At 45.4% G+C, this 18,276-nt stretch overlaps 1 protein-coding gene across 1 annotated transcript; it reads left to right on the top strand.

Moving 5' to 3' along the window:
* Positions 1–7,850: 7,850 nt before the first annotated feature.
* Positions 7,851–11,399, top strand: LOC127346719 (CBL-interacting protein kinase 17). Its single transcript, XM_051372996.2, has 12 exons — positions 7,851–8,251; positions 8,893–8,964; positions 9,080–9,187; positions 9,319–9,399; positions 9,502–9,555; positions 9,639–9,764; positions 9,873–10,082; positions 10,205–10,312; positions 10,443–10,559; positions 10,676–10,738; positions 10,844–10,918; positions 11,038–11,399. The coding sequence occupies exons 1-12, from the start codon at positions 8,000–8,002 to the stop codon at positions 11,155–11,157; spliced, it is 1,386 nt and encodes a 461-aa protein (XP_051228956.1). The 5' UTR covers positions 7,851–7,999; the 3' UTR covers positions 11,158–11,399.
* The last annotated feature ends 6,877 nt before the right edge of the window (positions 11,400–18,276 follow it).

The following is an 18,276-nucleotide window of genomic DNA, read 5'->3' as shown; positions in this document are numbered from 1 at the left end:
AAGGGTGGGAGAGGGTGTCGCGGTATATGCGGGGTCGCGGTGGCGAAAGGGGGGCGGCGGAAGGTAGGCGCGCGGTGGCGGTGGCGAAAGGGCGGCGGTGGCAAAAGCGCAGTGGCGGTGCCGTGTGTTCTCCTGTCCCCATTACCCCATCCCTGTTTGCTGTGGCTGTGCGGTGGTGGGATTGGCCGACTAGTCCGTCGTTAGCTTATATATGCATGATGCAACCCACCGGACTTCTTTCGTGTCATGGGATTGCCCGTCTCCTCTAACATGTAATTCGTTTTTTGTTGGTTCATCAAACATGTTTATTTGGTTCACCCACTTTAGTTACATATTGTGATGAAACAACAAGTTACATATTGTGATGAAACAACAAGTTTATTTGGTTCACCGGCCCACTTTAGTCAAATTTTAGTTTTTTAGTCAAATTTTAGTTTACAATTTTAATTAACAACAAGTTTATTTGGTTCACCGGCCCACTTTAGTCAAATTTTAGTTTTTTAGTCAAATTTTAGTTTACAATTTTAATTAACAACAAGTTTATTTGGTTCACCGGCCGGCCCACTTTAGTCAAATTTTAGTTTTTTAGTCAAATTTTAGTTTACAATTTTAATTAACAACAAGTTTATTTGGTTCACCGGCCCACTTTAGTCAAATTTTAGTTTTTTAGTCAAATTTTAGTTTACAATTTTAATTAACAACAAGTTAATTCGTTTAAGTCAATTTTTAGTTTTTTTTCCAAAATCTTTTGAAGTCAAATTTTAGTTTACAATTTTAGTTAGCAAAAACAGAAAAAAACAAAAAAAAATGAGATCGGGCCGGGCGCCGTACGTGTGTACTGGCGCGCCCCGCGCGCCCTCTCTCTCCCGCGCGGCGGTGGGCGGCGGCGGTTCGAGAGGCGGCGACGTGCAGAGGGTACTGCGGCGGAGTGTCTTGCGCGGCGGCAGGTGCACGGCGCGTGTGCGGTCGGAGAGTTCGCGCGGCGCGGCGAGTCGACGACGTACGTACGGGGGCGCCGGGCAGGGCAGCGAGGTCGCTCGAGGGCGGCGCGGCTGCGGCCGTTGATGGCGGCGGGCCGGCGAGGGCGGCGACGTGCGAGAGGGCGCGGGGCAGCTGACGGCGTCGGCCGAGCAGGTTAGCGAGGGCGGCGACGTGCGGAGAAGCTTCACGGATCGACGGAGAAGACGAAGACTGAACCGCCGTCCGCGGAGCGCGGTATTTATACCGTCGGGGCTTTAGTCGCGGTTGGGGTTACCAACCGCGACTAAAGGGTACTCCTTAGTCGCGGTTGGTAACCCCAACCGCGACTAAAGCCTTTTTTCGCACCTTTTGCAGGCCAACCGCGACTAAAGGCTTTTTTCGAAATTATTTCGTTTCAAAAATGTTGAGAGTACATATAATATATCAAAAAATTCATAAAAATAAAACTAATTCAATTCAAAATGTTAAAAATACAAAAATTATATATCAAAAAATTAAGAAAAATAAAACTAATTCATTTCAAAAATGTTTAGAATACATATAATATATCAAAAAATTCATAAAAATAAAACTAATTCAATTCAAAATTTTAAAAATATAAATAATACATCAATAAATTCAGAAAAATAAAACTAATTCAATTCAAAATGTTAAAAATACAAATTATATATCAAAAAATTAAGAAAAATAAAACTAATTCATTTCAAAAATGTTTACAATACATATAATATATCAAAAAATTCATAAAAATAAAACTAATTCAATTCAAAATTTTAAAAATACAAATAATACATCAATAAATTCAGAAAAATAAAACTAATTCAATTCAAAATGTTAAAAATACAAATTATACATCAAAAAATCAAAAAGTAAAACTAATTCAATTCAAATTCTTAAAAATACAAATAATATATCAAAAAATTAAGAAAAATAAAACTAATTCATTTCAAAAATGTTTACAATACATATAATATATCAAAAAATTCATAAAAATAAAACTAATTCAATTCAAAATTTTAAAAATACAAATAATACATCAATAAATTCAGAAAAATAAAACTAATTCAATTCAAAATTTTAAAAATACAAATAATACATCAATAAATTTAGAAAAATAAAACTAATTCAATTCAAAATGTTAAAAATACAAATTATATATCAAAAAATCAAAAAGTAAAACTAATTCAATTCAAATTCTTAAAAATACAAATAATATATCAAAAAAATCAGAAAAATTCTTCCCGCCACTTTCTTCCCGCCACTTTCTTCCCGCCTCTTTCTTCCCGCCACTTTCTTCCCGCCACTTTCTTTCCGCCTCTTTCTTCCCGCCACTTTCTTCCCGCCACTTTCTTCCCGCCTCCTGTCTTCCCGCTCCCATTTTTCCCGCCATTTGTCACTACATATAGGTAGCCCGGCTTGGCCAGCATTATCACATCTCTACAATCTCTCATCACTCTCTCATGGCTTCCACCGCACCCACTCTAACCTACCGGCGGGTGGAGGAGCTTTGCGCCTCGAACTACCCTTGCCCACCGGGCTACCGCGTCCCTTCCGGCTGGAGCCTAAGCGCCGGCGGCGTGCCGGTCCCTCCCGTCCCTCAGGGTACTGCGCGTCGGGCGGCCATCACGAACCACTACTACCTCGACCTCACGCCGGAGCAGCGGATGAATCCCCGCTGGCATCCCGATAACCAGCATACTTGGGACGCCTTCTTCATCAATCGGCGTGAGAGGGCGCTCGCCAGGTATGAGGAGGACGGTCTGCCTCCTGGAAACTTCCACGAGGCCGGCCGTCGGCTATGGTGGTACGGCCGGACTCTGCAGAGCGTCATGGACTACATCACGGCCGGCGATATCCCCCGCCTGCGCTACCCTCAGTTCGAGCCACGAGCGCCGCCCGACGACAGCCGACGACAAGAAATGACGACGACGCCGGCAACTTAGAAGGCGACGACTACCGGTACAACGGCGGCGGCTATGAAGACTACGAGTATGCATATTATACGCCTAGGCAGGAGTATGACTAAATCACTCCAAATTTCATGTATGCGTGTGAGTATGACTTAGTCACTCCAAATTTCTTGTATGCAGGAGTATGACTTAGTCACTCCAAATTTCATGTATCATCAGTGCTATCTCGAGTCAATTGAATCATTCGAAAATGGACACCAAACACATCACGGGTAATATAATTCACATGATCCATTCAACAAAGTTTGGTACAATAAATTATTACACATCATTTCTTTCCTTGTGTCCCCGCTGCTTACGATTGTGCCGTATCCATGGAGCATCCTCATCATTTAACTTAATGCTTGGGTCGGTGTTCACTTTGAAGGGCGGAATTTCAGCAAACATATTATAATCTTCTGACATGTCTGTCTTCTCCTCCACTCCCACGATGTTTCTTTTCCCTGAAAGAACAATGTGGCGCTTTGGATCATCGCATGATGTACTGATCGTTTTCTTATCTTTCCGTTTCCTCGGTTTGCTACTCTGGTCCTACACATAGAAAACCTGCGCGACATCTTTCGCTAGCACGAATGGGGCCTCAAGGTAACCAAGATTCTTGAAATCCACCATTGTCATTCCGTATTGCTGGTCCACCTTTACCCCACCTCCTCGTTAGCTTGAACCATTTGCAAGAACAAAGGGACCCTAAAGGAGGGTCCATAGTCAAGTTCCCATATCTCCTCTATGTAACCATAATATGTGACCTTTTGCCCATTCTCGGTTTCTTTGCATCAAAGCGGACACCACTGTTTTGGTTGGTGCTCTTTTTATCTTGGGCGATCGTGTAAAATGTATTCCCATTTATCTCGTACCCTTGGAAAGTCGTTATAGTCGAAGATGGTGTCTTGGCCAACATGTACAATGATCTACAACCTTATTGTCACTCATTAAATGTTTTCTCAACCAACCTGCCGAAAGTCTCCATGTGGGCCTTCCTAATCCAGGATTCGGGCTTCCTGTGGTTGTCCGAGCGTAAAATATTCTTGTGTTTCTCAAAGTACGGAGCCACCAAGCTGGAATTGGTCGAACTGTGTGGTGTGCTTCATCAGAGAATGGCCGTCCATACATATCATTGATTTCCTTCCGATCGTGCCTTTTCCACTTAGTCTCCCCTCGTGCCGCGATCGAGGAAGACCAATCGGCTTAAGGTCAGGAACAAAGTCAACACAAAACTCAATTACCTCCTCATTTCCATAGCCCTTGGCGATGCTTCCTTCTGGCCTCGCACGGTTACGAACATATTTCTTTAATACTCCCATGAACCTCTCGAAGGCGAACATATTGTGTAGAAATACAGGACCGAGAATGGAAATCTCATCGACTAGGTGAACCAGGAGGTGCGTCATAATATTGAAGAAGGATGGCGGGAACACCAACTCGAAACTGACAAGACATTGGATCACATCGTTCAGTAACCGTGGTAGAACTTCGGATTGATTACCTTCTCGAGAGATTGCATTGAGGAATGCACATAGCTTCACAATGGCTACTCGAACATTTTCCGGCAGGAGCCCCTCAAAGCAATCGGAAGCAATTGCGTCATAATCACGTGGCAAGGGCCGTGAGACTTCAGGTTTTGGAACTTTTTCTCCGCCTTGTTGATTATTCCCTTTATATTGGACGAGAATCCTGACGGGACCTTCATACTGCTCAGGCATTCAAAAAAGATGACCTTCTCTTCTTTGGTCAGAGCGTAGCTGGCACGACCTTGAAACCGTTCCGGATGCCGGTCATCAGGGTCTTTCAAACTTTGCTGGTCCTGCCGTGCTTCCTTTGTATCATTTGACTTCCCATACACGCCCAAGAAGCTTAGGATGTTCACGCAAATATTCTTCGTAACGTGCATCACGTCGATTGCAGAGCGGACTTCTAGGACTTTCCAATATTCTAGCTCCCGAATATAGATTTCTTCTTCCACATGGCTACGTGCCCGTCAGCTCCCTTCGGAACTGATTGTCCGCCAGGACCCTTTCCAAAGATGACTTTCAAACCCTTGACCATATCAAATACCTCAGCACCAGTGTGTTCTGCAGGCTTCGGTCGGTGATCTGCCTTGCCGTTGTAATGCTTGCCTTTCTTTCTTACTGGATGACCTTTCGGAAGAAATCGACGATGCCCAAGGTACACGTTCTTCTTACAATTTGGCAAATGTACACTTTCAGTCTCATGTAAGCGGTGCGTGCATGCATTGTATCCCTTATTTGACAAGTCCCGAAAGGTTACTAAGAGCAGGCCAATCGTTGATGGTTACGAAAAGCAACGCTCGTAGGTCAAATTCCTCTTCTTTGTGCTCATCCCACACACGGACACCAGGTCTGCCCCACAGCTGTAAAAGTTCATCAACTAATGGCCTTAGGTACACATCGATGTCGTTGCCGGGTTGCTTCGGACCTTGGATGAGCACTGGCATCATAATGAACTTCCGCTTCATGCACAACCAAGGAGGAAGGTTGTAGATGCATAGAGTCACGGGCCAGGTACTATGGCTGGAGCTCTGCTCGCCAAAAGGATTCATGCCATCCGTACTTAGACCAAATCTTATGTTCCTTGCGTCAGCTGCAAAATCTTTGAACTCTCTGTCGATCTTTCTCCATTGCGTTCCATCTGCGGGGTGTCTCAACTCCCCGTCCGACTTACGGTCCTCTTTGTGCCATCGCAACAACTTGGCATGCTCTTTGTTCCCGAACGGACGTTTCAACCGTGGTATTATAGGAGCATACCACATCACCTTGGCGGGAACCCTCTTCCTGGGTTTCTCGCCCTCAACATCATCACCAGGGTCATCGCCTCTGATCTTATAACGCAATGCAAGGTGCATACCGGCATTCATTCAAATTCTCGTATTCACCGCGGTAGAGGATGCGATCGTTGATGCATGCATGTATCTTCGAACCTCTAAACCTAGAGGGCAGACAACCTTCTTTGCTTCGTACGTAGTGGCGGGCAACTCGTTATTCTTTGGAAACATATTCTTCAACATTTTCAGCAAGTTTTCAAATGCCGAGTCAGCTACACCTGCCTGTGCCTTCCATCTCAGCAAATCCAAGTGTGCAGCCCAGCTTTTTCAGACCATCATCGCATCCGGGGTACAGCGCCTTCCCTGTGATCCTCTAACATGCGATCCAAATTCTCCCTCTCTTTTTCAGTTTCGCAGCGTCTCCGTGCATCAGCAATGGTCCGACCAAGATCATCAACGGGATCATCACGTGCCTCTTCTTCACCTTCCCCTTCACCTTCCCCTTCACCTTCAGCATCCTCCATGAAAGTATCACCGAAATGAGCAAGATAGCTTTCATCGATGAAATCATCCCCTTCTTCATCTTCTTCCATTATAACCCCTCTTTCTCCATGCTTGGTCCAACAATTATAGCTTGGCATGAAACCGTGCCGAAGCAGGTGCATGTGAACATCTCTTGAGGAAGAGTAACCATTCTGATTCTTACATTTAACACATGGACAGATAACAAAACCCCCCGCTTGTTCGCATTAGCCACTACGAGGAAATCTTTCAAACCCGCACTGAACTCGCCGGAGAGTCGGTTACCGTACATCCATTGTCGATTCATCTGCATTATTATAATATAAAATATATAATTAACCATCATATGCATTTGTTAAACTAACTAGCTACAAACAATATAAATTAAACAATGAACTACACACACATGCACATTTTATCAACGACACATCAAAGGTTCAAGTTGCTAACCGCGATCGAGGAGGAAAAAATAAATGAGAAAGCTCAAGTGTGGCTCCAACACTTCATATCATGTTTGTTTCATGCTCTTGGGGCATTTCATCAAACACCTTATGTGCATAAGAGGAACCAAAAGCAAACCTAACACCCACTTGTGAAGCTTGTGAAGAGAATGGCACCAAATGGCTAAGTGTTGGCTGCTGGGTGGGTATATATAGGGGAGGGGCTTTAGTCCCGGTTGGCCTGGCCAACCGCGACTAAAGGCCTTCGGGCACCTTTAGTCGCGGTTGGCCTGGCCAACCGCGACTAAAGACCCCCCACGTGCACCGGCTGGCCACCGAGCGCCCTGGGCCCAGGCCTTTGGTCGCGGTTCGCCACACGAACCGCGACTAAAGACCCCATTAGTCGCGGTTCCTTCACCGTCGCGACTTATGGGGCTTCCCGGAAGCCTGTTTTTCCACCAGTGAGGTCTCCCGACCTCCCACCGGCACTGGCACCGCACGATCAGTACCATGGCGTGCGGAAACATCAGTGGGGGACCTGAGTGACCGAAATCACCGGCTGGAACACCGGCCAACGCCATTGGCTCGGTACGTTCCAGTTCGGCGGCGTGGGCGCACGATGTCGCCAACGTCCAGTTCCATAGCTACGATCACGGGCCGCTCAACTTCCACCTCGGGAGCGAGTCCGTGCCAGAGCTCTTCTCCCTCCGAGCCATGGTCACGCCACGCGCATAGCTCGGGAGGACCGCGAGGCTCGGTAGCGAATCAAGGCTGAGGCGGCCGGTGATAGGTATATGGCCGGGCGAATAGAGGCCGAGGCCCTCGACGAGAGGTTCATAAGTGTCTTTGTTTGAATTTGGTGATTTTTGTTTGATTGCAATGTGTTTGATGATGATTTTAATATAGGAGTTCCGATTTAGGAGATCAATTTCGACGGCCAAAATTTATAGTAGCAAGTTGTTCTCATCGATGAATAGTGCACCGTCTTCTCCTCTAATATTTAGGGGATACGGTTAGAGATTCTCTTAGCACGGTGAAAATGGTCAGGTTACACAGAGACACGTGCGCTTTCAGTATGGATAACATCGGCTTATGCGCCGCGCGCTGCAGCGAATACGTTACTACTTATTAACCCAACCTGCGCTCGCAGCTTCCAGGTTAAGTTATTAAACCCCAAACAGCGAGGAACACAGACACCCACACGCAGCAGCAAACGAAACGAATCGTGAACTCAGTCGTGCGAGCCATTTTTCAAATCGCCTCATCATCTCCATCTCTACACGCCTCCCATCCGATTCGCCAGATCGATGGCGGGCGACGAGGAGGGGTGCCGCGCGCGGGCGGCGCTGCTGGGCGCGTACCAGCTGGGCCGGACGCTCGGGGAAGGCAGCTTCGGCAAGGTGAAGCACGCGCGCCGCCGCGCCACCGGGGAGCACTTCGCCGTCAAGATCCTGGAGCGAGGCAGGGTGCTCTCCCGCAGCGGCGCCGACGACCAGGTGCGCAGGGAGATCGCCACGCTCACCATGCTCAGGCACCCAAACGTCGTCCGCCTCCACGAGGTAATTGCATCCATCCGACCAGGGCTTAAGCTTTAGGACTGGTTCCATTTCTCCTTGATCTATGTACCACTGGATTCGTTGATTATTATAATCGAGCAAATAATTATGTTTGGAAAGAAAGACATGATCGGATTGGCATCCTTAACATCTTGTTTATTGTTGGAAGATTCATGCTCATAGATGATGGAGATCGCCAGCATCGTCATGACGTTTATCCGTTTCTGGATATTAGACTACTAGTAGGGAGCGCCACTAGTCCTGTAGACCACTAGCCTTGCAGCACGTGGAGTTGGATCATTTGGCGGGTTGATTATTGCTGGCATATCATCCAGTCCTTGGCCCACAGGCAGTGACCGGCCGGCCCCAGAAACCAAGATTTTGCTCCTTTTCCGTCCTAAGATAAACTAGATTCGGATCGCATCTGTCCTCGTCAAGTAATCAGATGCTGATCCGTCCTTTCGTAGTACTATACGAATACACCATGATTTTTTTTTTGTCTTCTGAGAAACAGATTCTTTTTTGGTCTCTCTAGTGGTGCACATGAGCATCTGGATAAACGATTCTCTACTGTACGTCAAGTGAGCGGCTGCTGAAATAACATCACCGTCCGATCATGAATCATGTTTTGATGCTTGCTTCAGGTCGCTGCTAGCAAAACAAAGATCTACATGGTGCTTGAGTTTGTCAATGGTGGGGAACTGTTTGACAGAATCGTAAGCTCTCCCTGCAGCTCTTATTCCAATTATCTGAACCCTTGTTTTGCACCGCGAAATTCCATCAGATATACTCTGTTTTCAAGTTGGTTTCCTTTCTTCCAAAAAAAAAAAGGCAATGAAGAGAAAACTGTCCGAACCAGAAGGAAGGAGGCTTTTTCAACAGCTGATTGATGGCGTGAGCTATTGCCATGGAAAGGGTGTCTACCACAGAGACCTCAAGGTACTGACTGTTAATGTTTCTTTGTGAAGCACCTACACAACGATTCTTCTTTTTTTATGTACATGTACTTCGCAAGATAACCGCTTGATTGCTCTTTCACACCATTCTCCTGACTCGTCCTGCTGCTACAGCCTGAAAATGTTCTTGTTGACAAAAAAGGCAATATCAAGATCTCTGATTTTGGTCTGAGTGCTTTACCTCAACAACTTGGGGTACGACGAAATTACTTGACTTAGATTTATTTATGTTGGATCACTATATTATGCCTCCTATATCTTCATTTACGCTGACTTCTATGATCTCTAACGTTTCAGGGTGATGGATTGCTGCATACAACCTGTGGTAGCCCCAACTATATTGCACCCGAGGTAAAAGAATGGCAACTCCAGAGTCCACACCAACTGATCTATGTCTGATGTATAATTGCTCATCCTTGTGCAAATGTATGCAGGTTTTGCAGAACAGGGGTTACGACGGGTCGCTGTCGGATATTTGGTCTTGTGGAGTAATTCTTTACATAATGCTTGTTGGATACCTTCCATTTGATGACCGAAATATGGTTGTTCTTTATCAGAAGGTAGCCATTATTCGTGCAGTAAAAAGTGACATGATATTCATTAACATCATGCTTAAAATTTTCTTTGAGGTCATTATAGTGATACTACTATTACATGGTTGGGTGTAGATTTTCAAGGGTGACGCTCACATCCCAGAGTGGCTTTCACCTGGAGCGCAAGACCTTCTTCGGAGGATTCTTAAACCAGATCCGAAGAAGAGGATCAACATGGCAGAGATCAAAACACATGAATGGTTTCAGAAGGACTATATTCCTGTTGCTCCATATGATGACAATGATGAAGATGTACAGTTTGGTGCAATTCTTCCTGTCAAAGAGGTAGTGACAGCTGAAACAAACTGTGTGGTGCTGGAAACTATTATGTCCTAAAAATAGACGGTGTGTATTCTGGATATGTAGCCGCTCATCATTAACTTTTTTCCTTTCCTTCCTCTATACAGAAGCAAATCAGTGAGGCGCCTGGGGACAAGAGTATTTATCAGATGAATGCTTTTGAGCTGATTGGAATGTCATCTTCCCTTGATCTTTCAAGTTTATTCGAGGAAGAGGTATGTACAACATATTTCCTTCATGCGCTTCCCTTATTGTACTCTGAATGATTTTATTTGTAAGGTTGGGAACAAAATCATTTCCACAACTTCTCGAGATACTCATGTAGCATGGTTGGACTAATTGCAGGAAGTGTCCCAAAGGAAAATCAGGTTCACATCAGTACTTCCACCTAAGGATTTGTTTGACAAGATGGAAAGCTCTGCGACTGTGTCCGGATTCCAAGTTCAGAGGGTGCATAGCAAGGTAAACACAAGCTCGTCTCATCTTCACATCGTGGAGTTTTTTTGATTTACCTAGGAGTTAGGATAGAGCAAAAGTTTTGAAGGAACTGAAAAATGATGTGATGTGTGATATTTCAGCTCAAAATAATGCGCAACTGCAACAGACTGAACAACCCCACGCCATTCTTGGTCTGCGCCGAGGTAAAACTCGACAAGATTCACCTTTTTCAATAAGTATAACATTTAGGACACGGTAACCAGCGTAGATCAACAGCTAACATCTGTTGTGCTGTTTTTTCATCCCAGATGTTTGCGCTTGGCCCCTCTCTGTATGTTGTGGAGCTTAAGAAGTCCCATGGTGACACTGAACTTTACAGACAGGTAAACAAGAGCTAACAGCAGCTGGACTTGCTACTGCCATTACTTCACCGTACACATGTCAAGTGCCAGCGAGTCAGTGAACGACCGAGTGATATTGCTTCCTGAAATTTATTTTGCAGCTGTGCGATAGGATCTCCAGTGACCTTGGCATTGGCAGCATCTTCAGGACGGAGTCGCTATTCAGGGAAGACCTCCCGAGCTTTGACAGTAGAGCCACGACTCCTCTGGTTGCCTTGTGACGAGTGTTGTGCGCCACACTGACATGATGTTGTAGGACGCTAGGATCATAGCCCGTCAGAGATGGCGACTGACCATGGGTGTATACGGATTAGGATTAGGATCATACATTGTACATGTAAATGAAATTTTCAGAAAGCTTTTGATAGTGTGAACTGGAACTGTTTTTTGCCAGTTTTGGAATCCAGGGATTTAAGCTCAAGATGGATTAGCTGGATAAGAATTCTTTTACATTCTGGTTCAAGGCAGGTTTTAATCAATGCTAAACCTGGGGGGAAATTTCGTATCAAACATGGTGTTCGGCACATAGTTGCCATATTCCTGGGTTGATGGGAACGAGGGATGGGAATCATTGTTGGCCAGAAACAGGGATAGATATCGGTATAGATCTTCAAAACGATAATTCGAAGATGGGAAAGTCAAAAGAACAATTCGGGGACGATTTTTCAGAACGATAGACAAGTTCTCAAGAAAAAAAAAAGATATGGAGAGGATATCTTTTTGAAAAACTAGTGGGGAAGAAGAGGAAACAATCTTCGATGCGTTCATTGAGTGCACGTGGGTTCATTTATTCTGGGACGAGCTGAAGAAGGTAGCGGCTATTAAAATTCCCTTAATGCATCCAAGTTCTTGGGCTTCAGACTTGCTTGATGGCAAGATCGTCTCGTTGAAAGACGCATGTGTCATTCTGTGCAGGTGTTGGTCAGTCGGGACGGAACATATTGCAATGTGGCATGGTGAAGGGGGAAGGAGCGTGATTGGTTCAGTTCACTGGGCTCTAGACACTACTTATGATCTGGCTCAAATAGGTAGAAAGAAGGAACCGAAACTGATCAAGATTGCCGCTGTATGGAAGAAAGCCTGATAGTGGGACTCTGAAGATCAATGTAGACACCAATTTTAAAAAGAAGGATAATTCAGGTGCTACAACGCTTGTTGTTAGGGACTCAGATGGTTTGCTAATACAAGCACAGGCCGAAGGATTTTTCTGCTAATTCCCTGGTTCTGGAAGTTGTAGCGATCCTAGAAGGAATCCGCTTCGTCAATGATCGTGGCTTTCTGAAAGTGAAGATTGAATCTGATACGCTAGAGGTCATCAAACTTATCGAAGATTCAGGTGGTAGGTAATGTATCACCAACATCCGTCAGGAGATAGAGGAGCTTAGTCGGTTGTTTCAAAGTTCTAACTTTTATTTGTTGGGCCACAAGCTAATGAGGCTGCTCATCTTTGCGCTAGGAAAGCTACTAGTATTAGAAGGAGGTGCTTATGGATCAATTATAATCCACCCTTTCTTGCTAATGTGCTAGCCAAAGATTGTAACCCTGTTGGTTGATTAATGAAAGCTCGGTTAATTCGCAGAAAAAGGAGGTACTTATGGATCAAATATAATCCACCCTTTCAGTCATGATGTTCCTCGCCAGACCACGGGAAGGGATACGTCATCAGTGACTCAACCACGATAAATTTACGGCTTCGACCGGTCGTGATGGAACTGGAGGCTCTCACCGAGTTTGGGCCCTCAACGGCGTGGGTACATGTTGCGTCCGTAAGACATCGGACCCCAAGGGGCTTGTCTCCCCTTTTTATTCAGCTAGAAGGCGTTGGGTGCTACAAATAGGATCAAACACAACAAAAAGACACACATTTTTTACCCAGATTCAGGGCGTAAGATGAAAAAACCCCAATGTCCTGATTGTCTGATCTCTTTTAATTGATGAACAGACTCCCTCTATCTTTGCCTCCAACAAACGCCTCTATCTCCTTCGCCTCCAATACACCCCTCTATCTGCTCCTTCCTCCCAGGCTATAGGCTTCTCCTCTAGAAATAATAACCATCTCCCTCTCTCTACCTCTCCTATCGATCTTCCTTTTATATGACAAGGGGATCGCACACAAGGAGCACGCGCATGCTGCACAAGTGGCAGCCAAGAGTGCAACCGCCGGGGTGGGTGAATCGTGGCTCCAAGCCCACGTGGTCCGAGTAGCATCGATGGGATGCCTCCCATCCGTCTTGTCGGTCTACACTGTCTTCTGCGGGCGCAGCGGCCGCGGGGGCCCTACCGTAGAGTTGTTGGCTGGTGACGCAGGGGCGGAACACCATGTGTTTACCATGCACTCCTGGGATGAGGTAGGCGCGGCAGCAAAAGGGGGCGTGAACGCTGCCCTCCCCTGCTCATTCGGCACGGCTAACCCCCACTCCACAGGAGGGCTACGAGTTCTTTGTCAACATTCTTCGCGGCGATAGCAGCCGCCTCCGGCTGCCTCCTGTTTTCGCCCAGGCGTTAAGGGGATGTCGCCCTCGACGCATGAGGATGCAGGTGGCAGACTGCTGCAAGGATGACTTCCTTCTATGGATCTACTACGATGATGTCGGGGACCTGTTGCTGGCTCGTGGATGGGAGAGTTCTCCCATGAGCACCGCCTGTTCCTTGGGGACCTCCTCATATGCACCTTCGAACCTCCTTATCTTCAAGGTGTTCAGCATGAGCCACTACCGCGTATTTTACGGCGATTCGTAGGCGGCGGGCGAGGAAGAGGACCTACAGGCCGCCGCTTGAAGACGCCTACATGGTTCTAGTCAGGGCAGCCCCCGGCGTGGTGCCCATTTTTAGTCTCTGTAGGTCTTGTGATCTATAGCTTTAGGCACCAAGTAGTACTTTTGCTAAGTAAGCACTTGTTAGCGTTGTCATCACATTTATCCATTGTCTCCATCGCCGTGCTCCTTAGTTGGGAGTGGTCGCTTTGTAGCACCTCCTTTTCTCTTCCTTTTCTTTTCTCTTCTTTTTTCTCTTCTTTTTTATCTCTTATTTTTATCTCTTCTTTTATCTCTTCTTTTATCTCTTCTTTCTCCTGGTTCGATTACCCTTGACACCGCAAGTTCTTCTCACCCGCGTCTATCTTCCAATGGTGCATATGATAGTACTCGACCTAGCCACCAACCATTGTACCGCGTCTGGGAGGTATGTGATGGGATTCGTAGCATAGAAAAACAAAAAAATTCCTACCACAAGAACGAAAACCAAGCCAAGATGCAATCTAGAAGATGGGAGCAACGAGAAGATCATGAGACTAACCCTCGAAGATTTCCAAAGCCTACGAGATTAGATATCGTTGTTGCAGAAGATGATCACTTGCCGCTTTCAAAAGCGCGTAGAAGATCTTGACGGTGCCACAGTCGGGCAGCACCTCCGTACTTGGTCACACGTTCGGTGTTGATGATGACGTCCTTCTCCCCGTTCCAGCGGGCAGCGGAAGGAGTAGATCCTCCTCGGAATCCCGACAGCACGACGGCGTGGTGGCGGTGGTGGTGGAGAACTCCGGTAGGGCTTCGCCTAAGCGCTACTTGAGGTGTATGAGGAGGAGGGGCGGCTGGGGTTTGGGAGAGGGGGGCGCCGGCCTTGGTGCCTCTAAGGGGTGCGGCCAAGGTGGTATTGTGGTGGCCGGCGCCCTCCCCTTGTCCCTCATTATATAGGTGGAACACATCTAGGGTTGCCCAAAGAACGAGTAAGAGTCCAACTCAAAAACCTTCCTTGTGGGCGAATCCTACTCAGGGTGGGACTCCCCCCTTTCGCTTGATGGGGTGGCCGTCCCCCTTGGGTGGAGTCCACCTGGGACTCCTCCTCCCTTTGGCTGGCCGGCCAAGCTTGGTGGAGTCCCGCCTTCCATGGTGATTTCCTCCGGACTTTTCTAGAACCTTCTAGAACCTTCCATAAATACAACGGATCATTTTCAAACTTAGAAAATGACTTCCTATATATGGATCTTATTCTCCGGACCATTCCGGACCTCCTCGTGATGTTCTGGATCCCATCCGAGACTCCAAACAAACATTCGAACTCCATACCATATTCCATATCTACTTAAAACGATATCAAACCTTAAGTGTGTCACCCTACGGTTCGTGAACTATGCAGACATGGTTGAGACTTCTCTCCGACCAATAACCAATAGCGGGATCTGGAGATCCATAATGGCTCCCACATATTCAACGATAACTTAGTGATCGATTGAACCATTTACATACGATACCGATTCCCTTTGTTACGCGATATTTTACTTGTCCGAGGTTTGATCATCGGTATCTCTATACCTTGTTCAACCTTGTCTCCGACAAGTACTCTTTACTCGTAGCGTGGCATATCATCTCTTGTGAACCATTCACATTCTTGCAAGCTAATCATACAACATTCCACCGAGAGGGCCTAGAGTATATCTATCCGTCATCGGGATGGACAATATCCCACTCTTGATCCATATGCCTCAACTCATACTTTCTGAATACTTAATCCCACCTTTATAACCACTCATTTACGCAGTGGAGTTTGATGTAATCAAAGTACCTTTCCAGTATAAGTGATTTACATGATCTCATGGTCGAAGGACTAGGTAACTATGTATCGAAAGCTTATAGAAAATTGAACTTAATGACGGTGATCTTATGCTACGTTTAATTGGGTGTGTCCATTACATCATTCATCTAATGACATAACCTTGTTATTAATAACATCCAATGTTCATGATCATGAAACTATGATCATCTATTAATCAACAAGCTAGTTATACAGGAGGCTTACTAGGGACTCCTTGTTGTTTACATAACACACATGCATCAATGTTTCAGTTAATACAATTATAGCATGCTATGCAAACATTTATCATAAACACAAAGATATATAATAACCACTTTATTATTGCCTCTTGGGCATATCTCCAACAGTCTCCCACTTGCACTAGAGTCAATAATCTAGATTACATTGTAAGGTACCTAACACCCATGGCATTCTGGTGTTGGTCATGCTTTGCCCTAGGGAGAGCTTTAGTCAATAGATCTGCCACATTCAGATCTGTGTGTACTTTGTAAATCTTTACTTCTCCATCTTCGATGTACTCGCGAATCGGATGAAAACGCAGCTTGATATGCTTCAACTTCTTGTGTGACCTTGGTTCTTGTGCATTGGCGATGGCACCCATGTTGTCACAATAGATGACTAGTGGGTCCAATGCACTAGGAACCACACCAAGCTCAACAATGAACCTCTTCATCCATACCGCTTCCGATGAAGCCTCCAAAGCCGCTATGTATTCTGATTCAGTTGAAGACTTCGCCACCGTGCACTGCTTGGAGCTACACCAGCTTACTGCAGCACCATTCAATATAAACACGTACCCAGACTGAGACTTAGAGTCATCAGGATCAGTGTTCCAACTTGCATCGGTGTAACTGGTTACAACGAGCTCTTGGTCACCGCCATAACAAAGAAACATATCCTTAGTCCTTTTCAAGTACTTCAGGATATTCTTGACCGATGTCCAGTGTTCCATTCCTCGATCACTTTGATATCTGCTGGTTAAACTAACAACATGTGCGATATCCGGTCTAGTACACAGCATGGCATACATGATAGAGCCTACTGCCGAGGCATAGGGGGTCTTGTTCATCCTCTCTCTTTCTTCTGCCGTAGCCGGACCTTGAGTCTTACTCAAGACCTTACCTAGCAATATAGGTAAGAACCCTTTCTTTTCATCCATTCTAAACTTCTTTAGAATCTTGTCCAGGTATGTACTCTGTGAAAGCCCTATTAGGCGTCTTGATCTATCTCTATAAATCTTGATGCCTAAAATGTACGCTGTGTCACCAAGGTCTTTCATTGAAAAACACTTATTCAAATAACCTTTTACACTGCTTAATAGTTCTATATCATTCCCAATCAATAATATGTCATCTACATATGTCAGCTACAGAGCTCCCACTCACTTTCTTGTAAATACAAGCCTCTCCATGACACTGTATAAACCTGAAGTCTTTGATCACCTTATCAAAGCGTCGGTTCCAACTCCGGGATGCTTGCTTCAGTCCATAAATGGAACGCTGAAGTTTGCATACCTTGTCAGCATTTTTAGGATTGACAAAACCTTTGGGTTGTACCATATACAACTCTTACTCAATGTCACCATTAAGGAACACCGTTTTCACATCCATCTGCCAAATCTCATAATCGAAAAATGCAGTTATTGCTAACAAAATCCTCACAGACTTTAGCTTCGCTACAGGTGAGAAGGTCTCATCGTAGTCAACTCCTTGAATTTGTTGGAAACCCTTTTTGACAAGTCGAGCTTTATAGACATTAATATTACCATCATCATCTGTTTTTCTCTTGAAGATCCATTTATTCTCGACAGCCTTGCGGCTATCAGGTAAGTCTACCAAAGTCCACACTTTGTTATCATACATGGATCCCATTTCGGATTTCATGGCTTCATGCCATTTGTTAGAATCTGGGCTCATCATCGCTTCTTCATACGTCGCAGGGTCTTCATCATTGTTGTCCACAATCATGACATTTAGACAAGGATCATACCAATCAGGAGTGGTACGCTCCCTTGTCGATCTGCGAGGTTCAGTAGCTACCTCGTTTGAAGTTTCATGATCATTATCATGTGCTTCCTCTCTTATCGGTGTAGGCTGTACAAGAACATCTTCCGGCTCTGCGCTACTCTGTTCTATGAGAGAAGGTTCAATAACCTCGTCGAGTTCTACTTTCCTTCCAGTCACTTCTTTAGTGAGAAACTCCTTCTCAAGAAAGGTTCCGTTCTTGGCAACAAAGATTTTGCCTTCGGATCTGTGATAGAAAGTGTACCCAATAGTTTCTTTAGGGTATCCTATGACGACGCATTTCTCCGCTTTGGGTTCTAGCTTGTCAGGTTGTAACTTTTTTACATAAGCTTCGCAACTCCGAACTTTAAGGAACAACAGCTTAGGTTTCTTCTGAAACCATAATTCATACGGTGTCGTTTCAACGGATTTAGATGGTGCCCTATTTAAAGTGAATGCAGCTGTCTCTAATGCATAACCCCAAAACGCTAACGGTAAATCAGTAAGAGACATCATAGAACGAACCATATCTAAGAGAGTTCGATTACGACGTTCGGACACACCATTGCGCTGTGGTGTTCCCGGCGGTGTCAATTGTGAAAGTATTCCACATTTCTTTAAATGCATGCCAAACTCATAACCCAGATATTCGCCTCCGCGATCAAAACGCAGAAACTTAATCTTCTTGTTACGTTGATTTTCTACTTCACTTTGGAATTCCTTAAACTTCTCGAAAGTTTCGGACTT

The sequence above is a fragment of the Lolium perenne genome, chromosome 1 (assembly GCF_019359855.2).
Source record: "Lolium perenne isolate Kyuss_39 chromosome 1, Kyuss_2.0, whole genome shotgun sequence".
In the NCBI taxonomy this organism is placed as follows: domain Eukaryota; kingdom Viridiplantae; phylum Streptophyta; class Magnoliopsida; order Poales; family Poaceae; genus Lolium; species Lolium perenne.
This window is presented reverse-complemented; position numbering and strand designations above follow the sequence as displayed.

Excerpts from the sequence above, each read along its gene's own strand:
- LOC127346719 (XM_051372996.2), top strand. The coding sequence starts at position 8,000 with ATGGCGGGCGACGAGGAGGGGTGCCGCGCGCGGGCGGCGCTGCTGGGC. Across the intron at positions 9,400-9,501 it reads CTTTACCTCAACAACTTGGG|GGTGATGGATTGCTGCATAC; the intron begins GTACGACGAAAT and ends CTAACGTTTCAG. Across the intron at positions 9,556-9,638 it reads CCAACTATATTGCACCCGAG|GTTTTGCAGAACAGGGGTTA; the intron begins GTAAAAGAATGG and ends AAATGTATGCAG.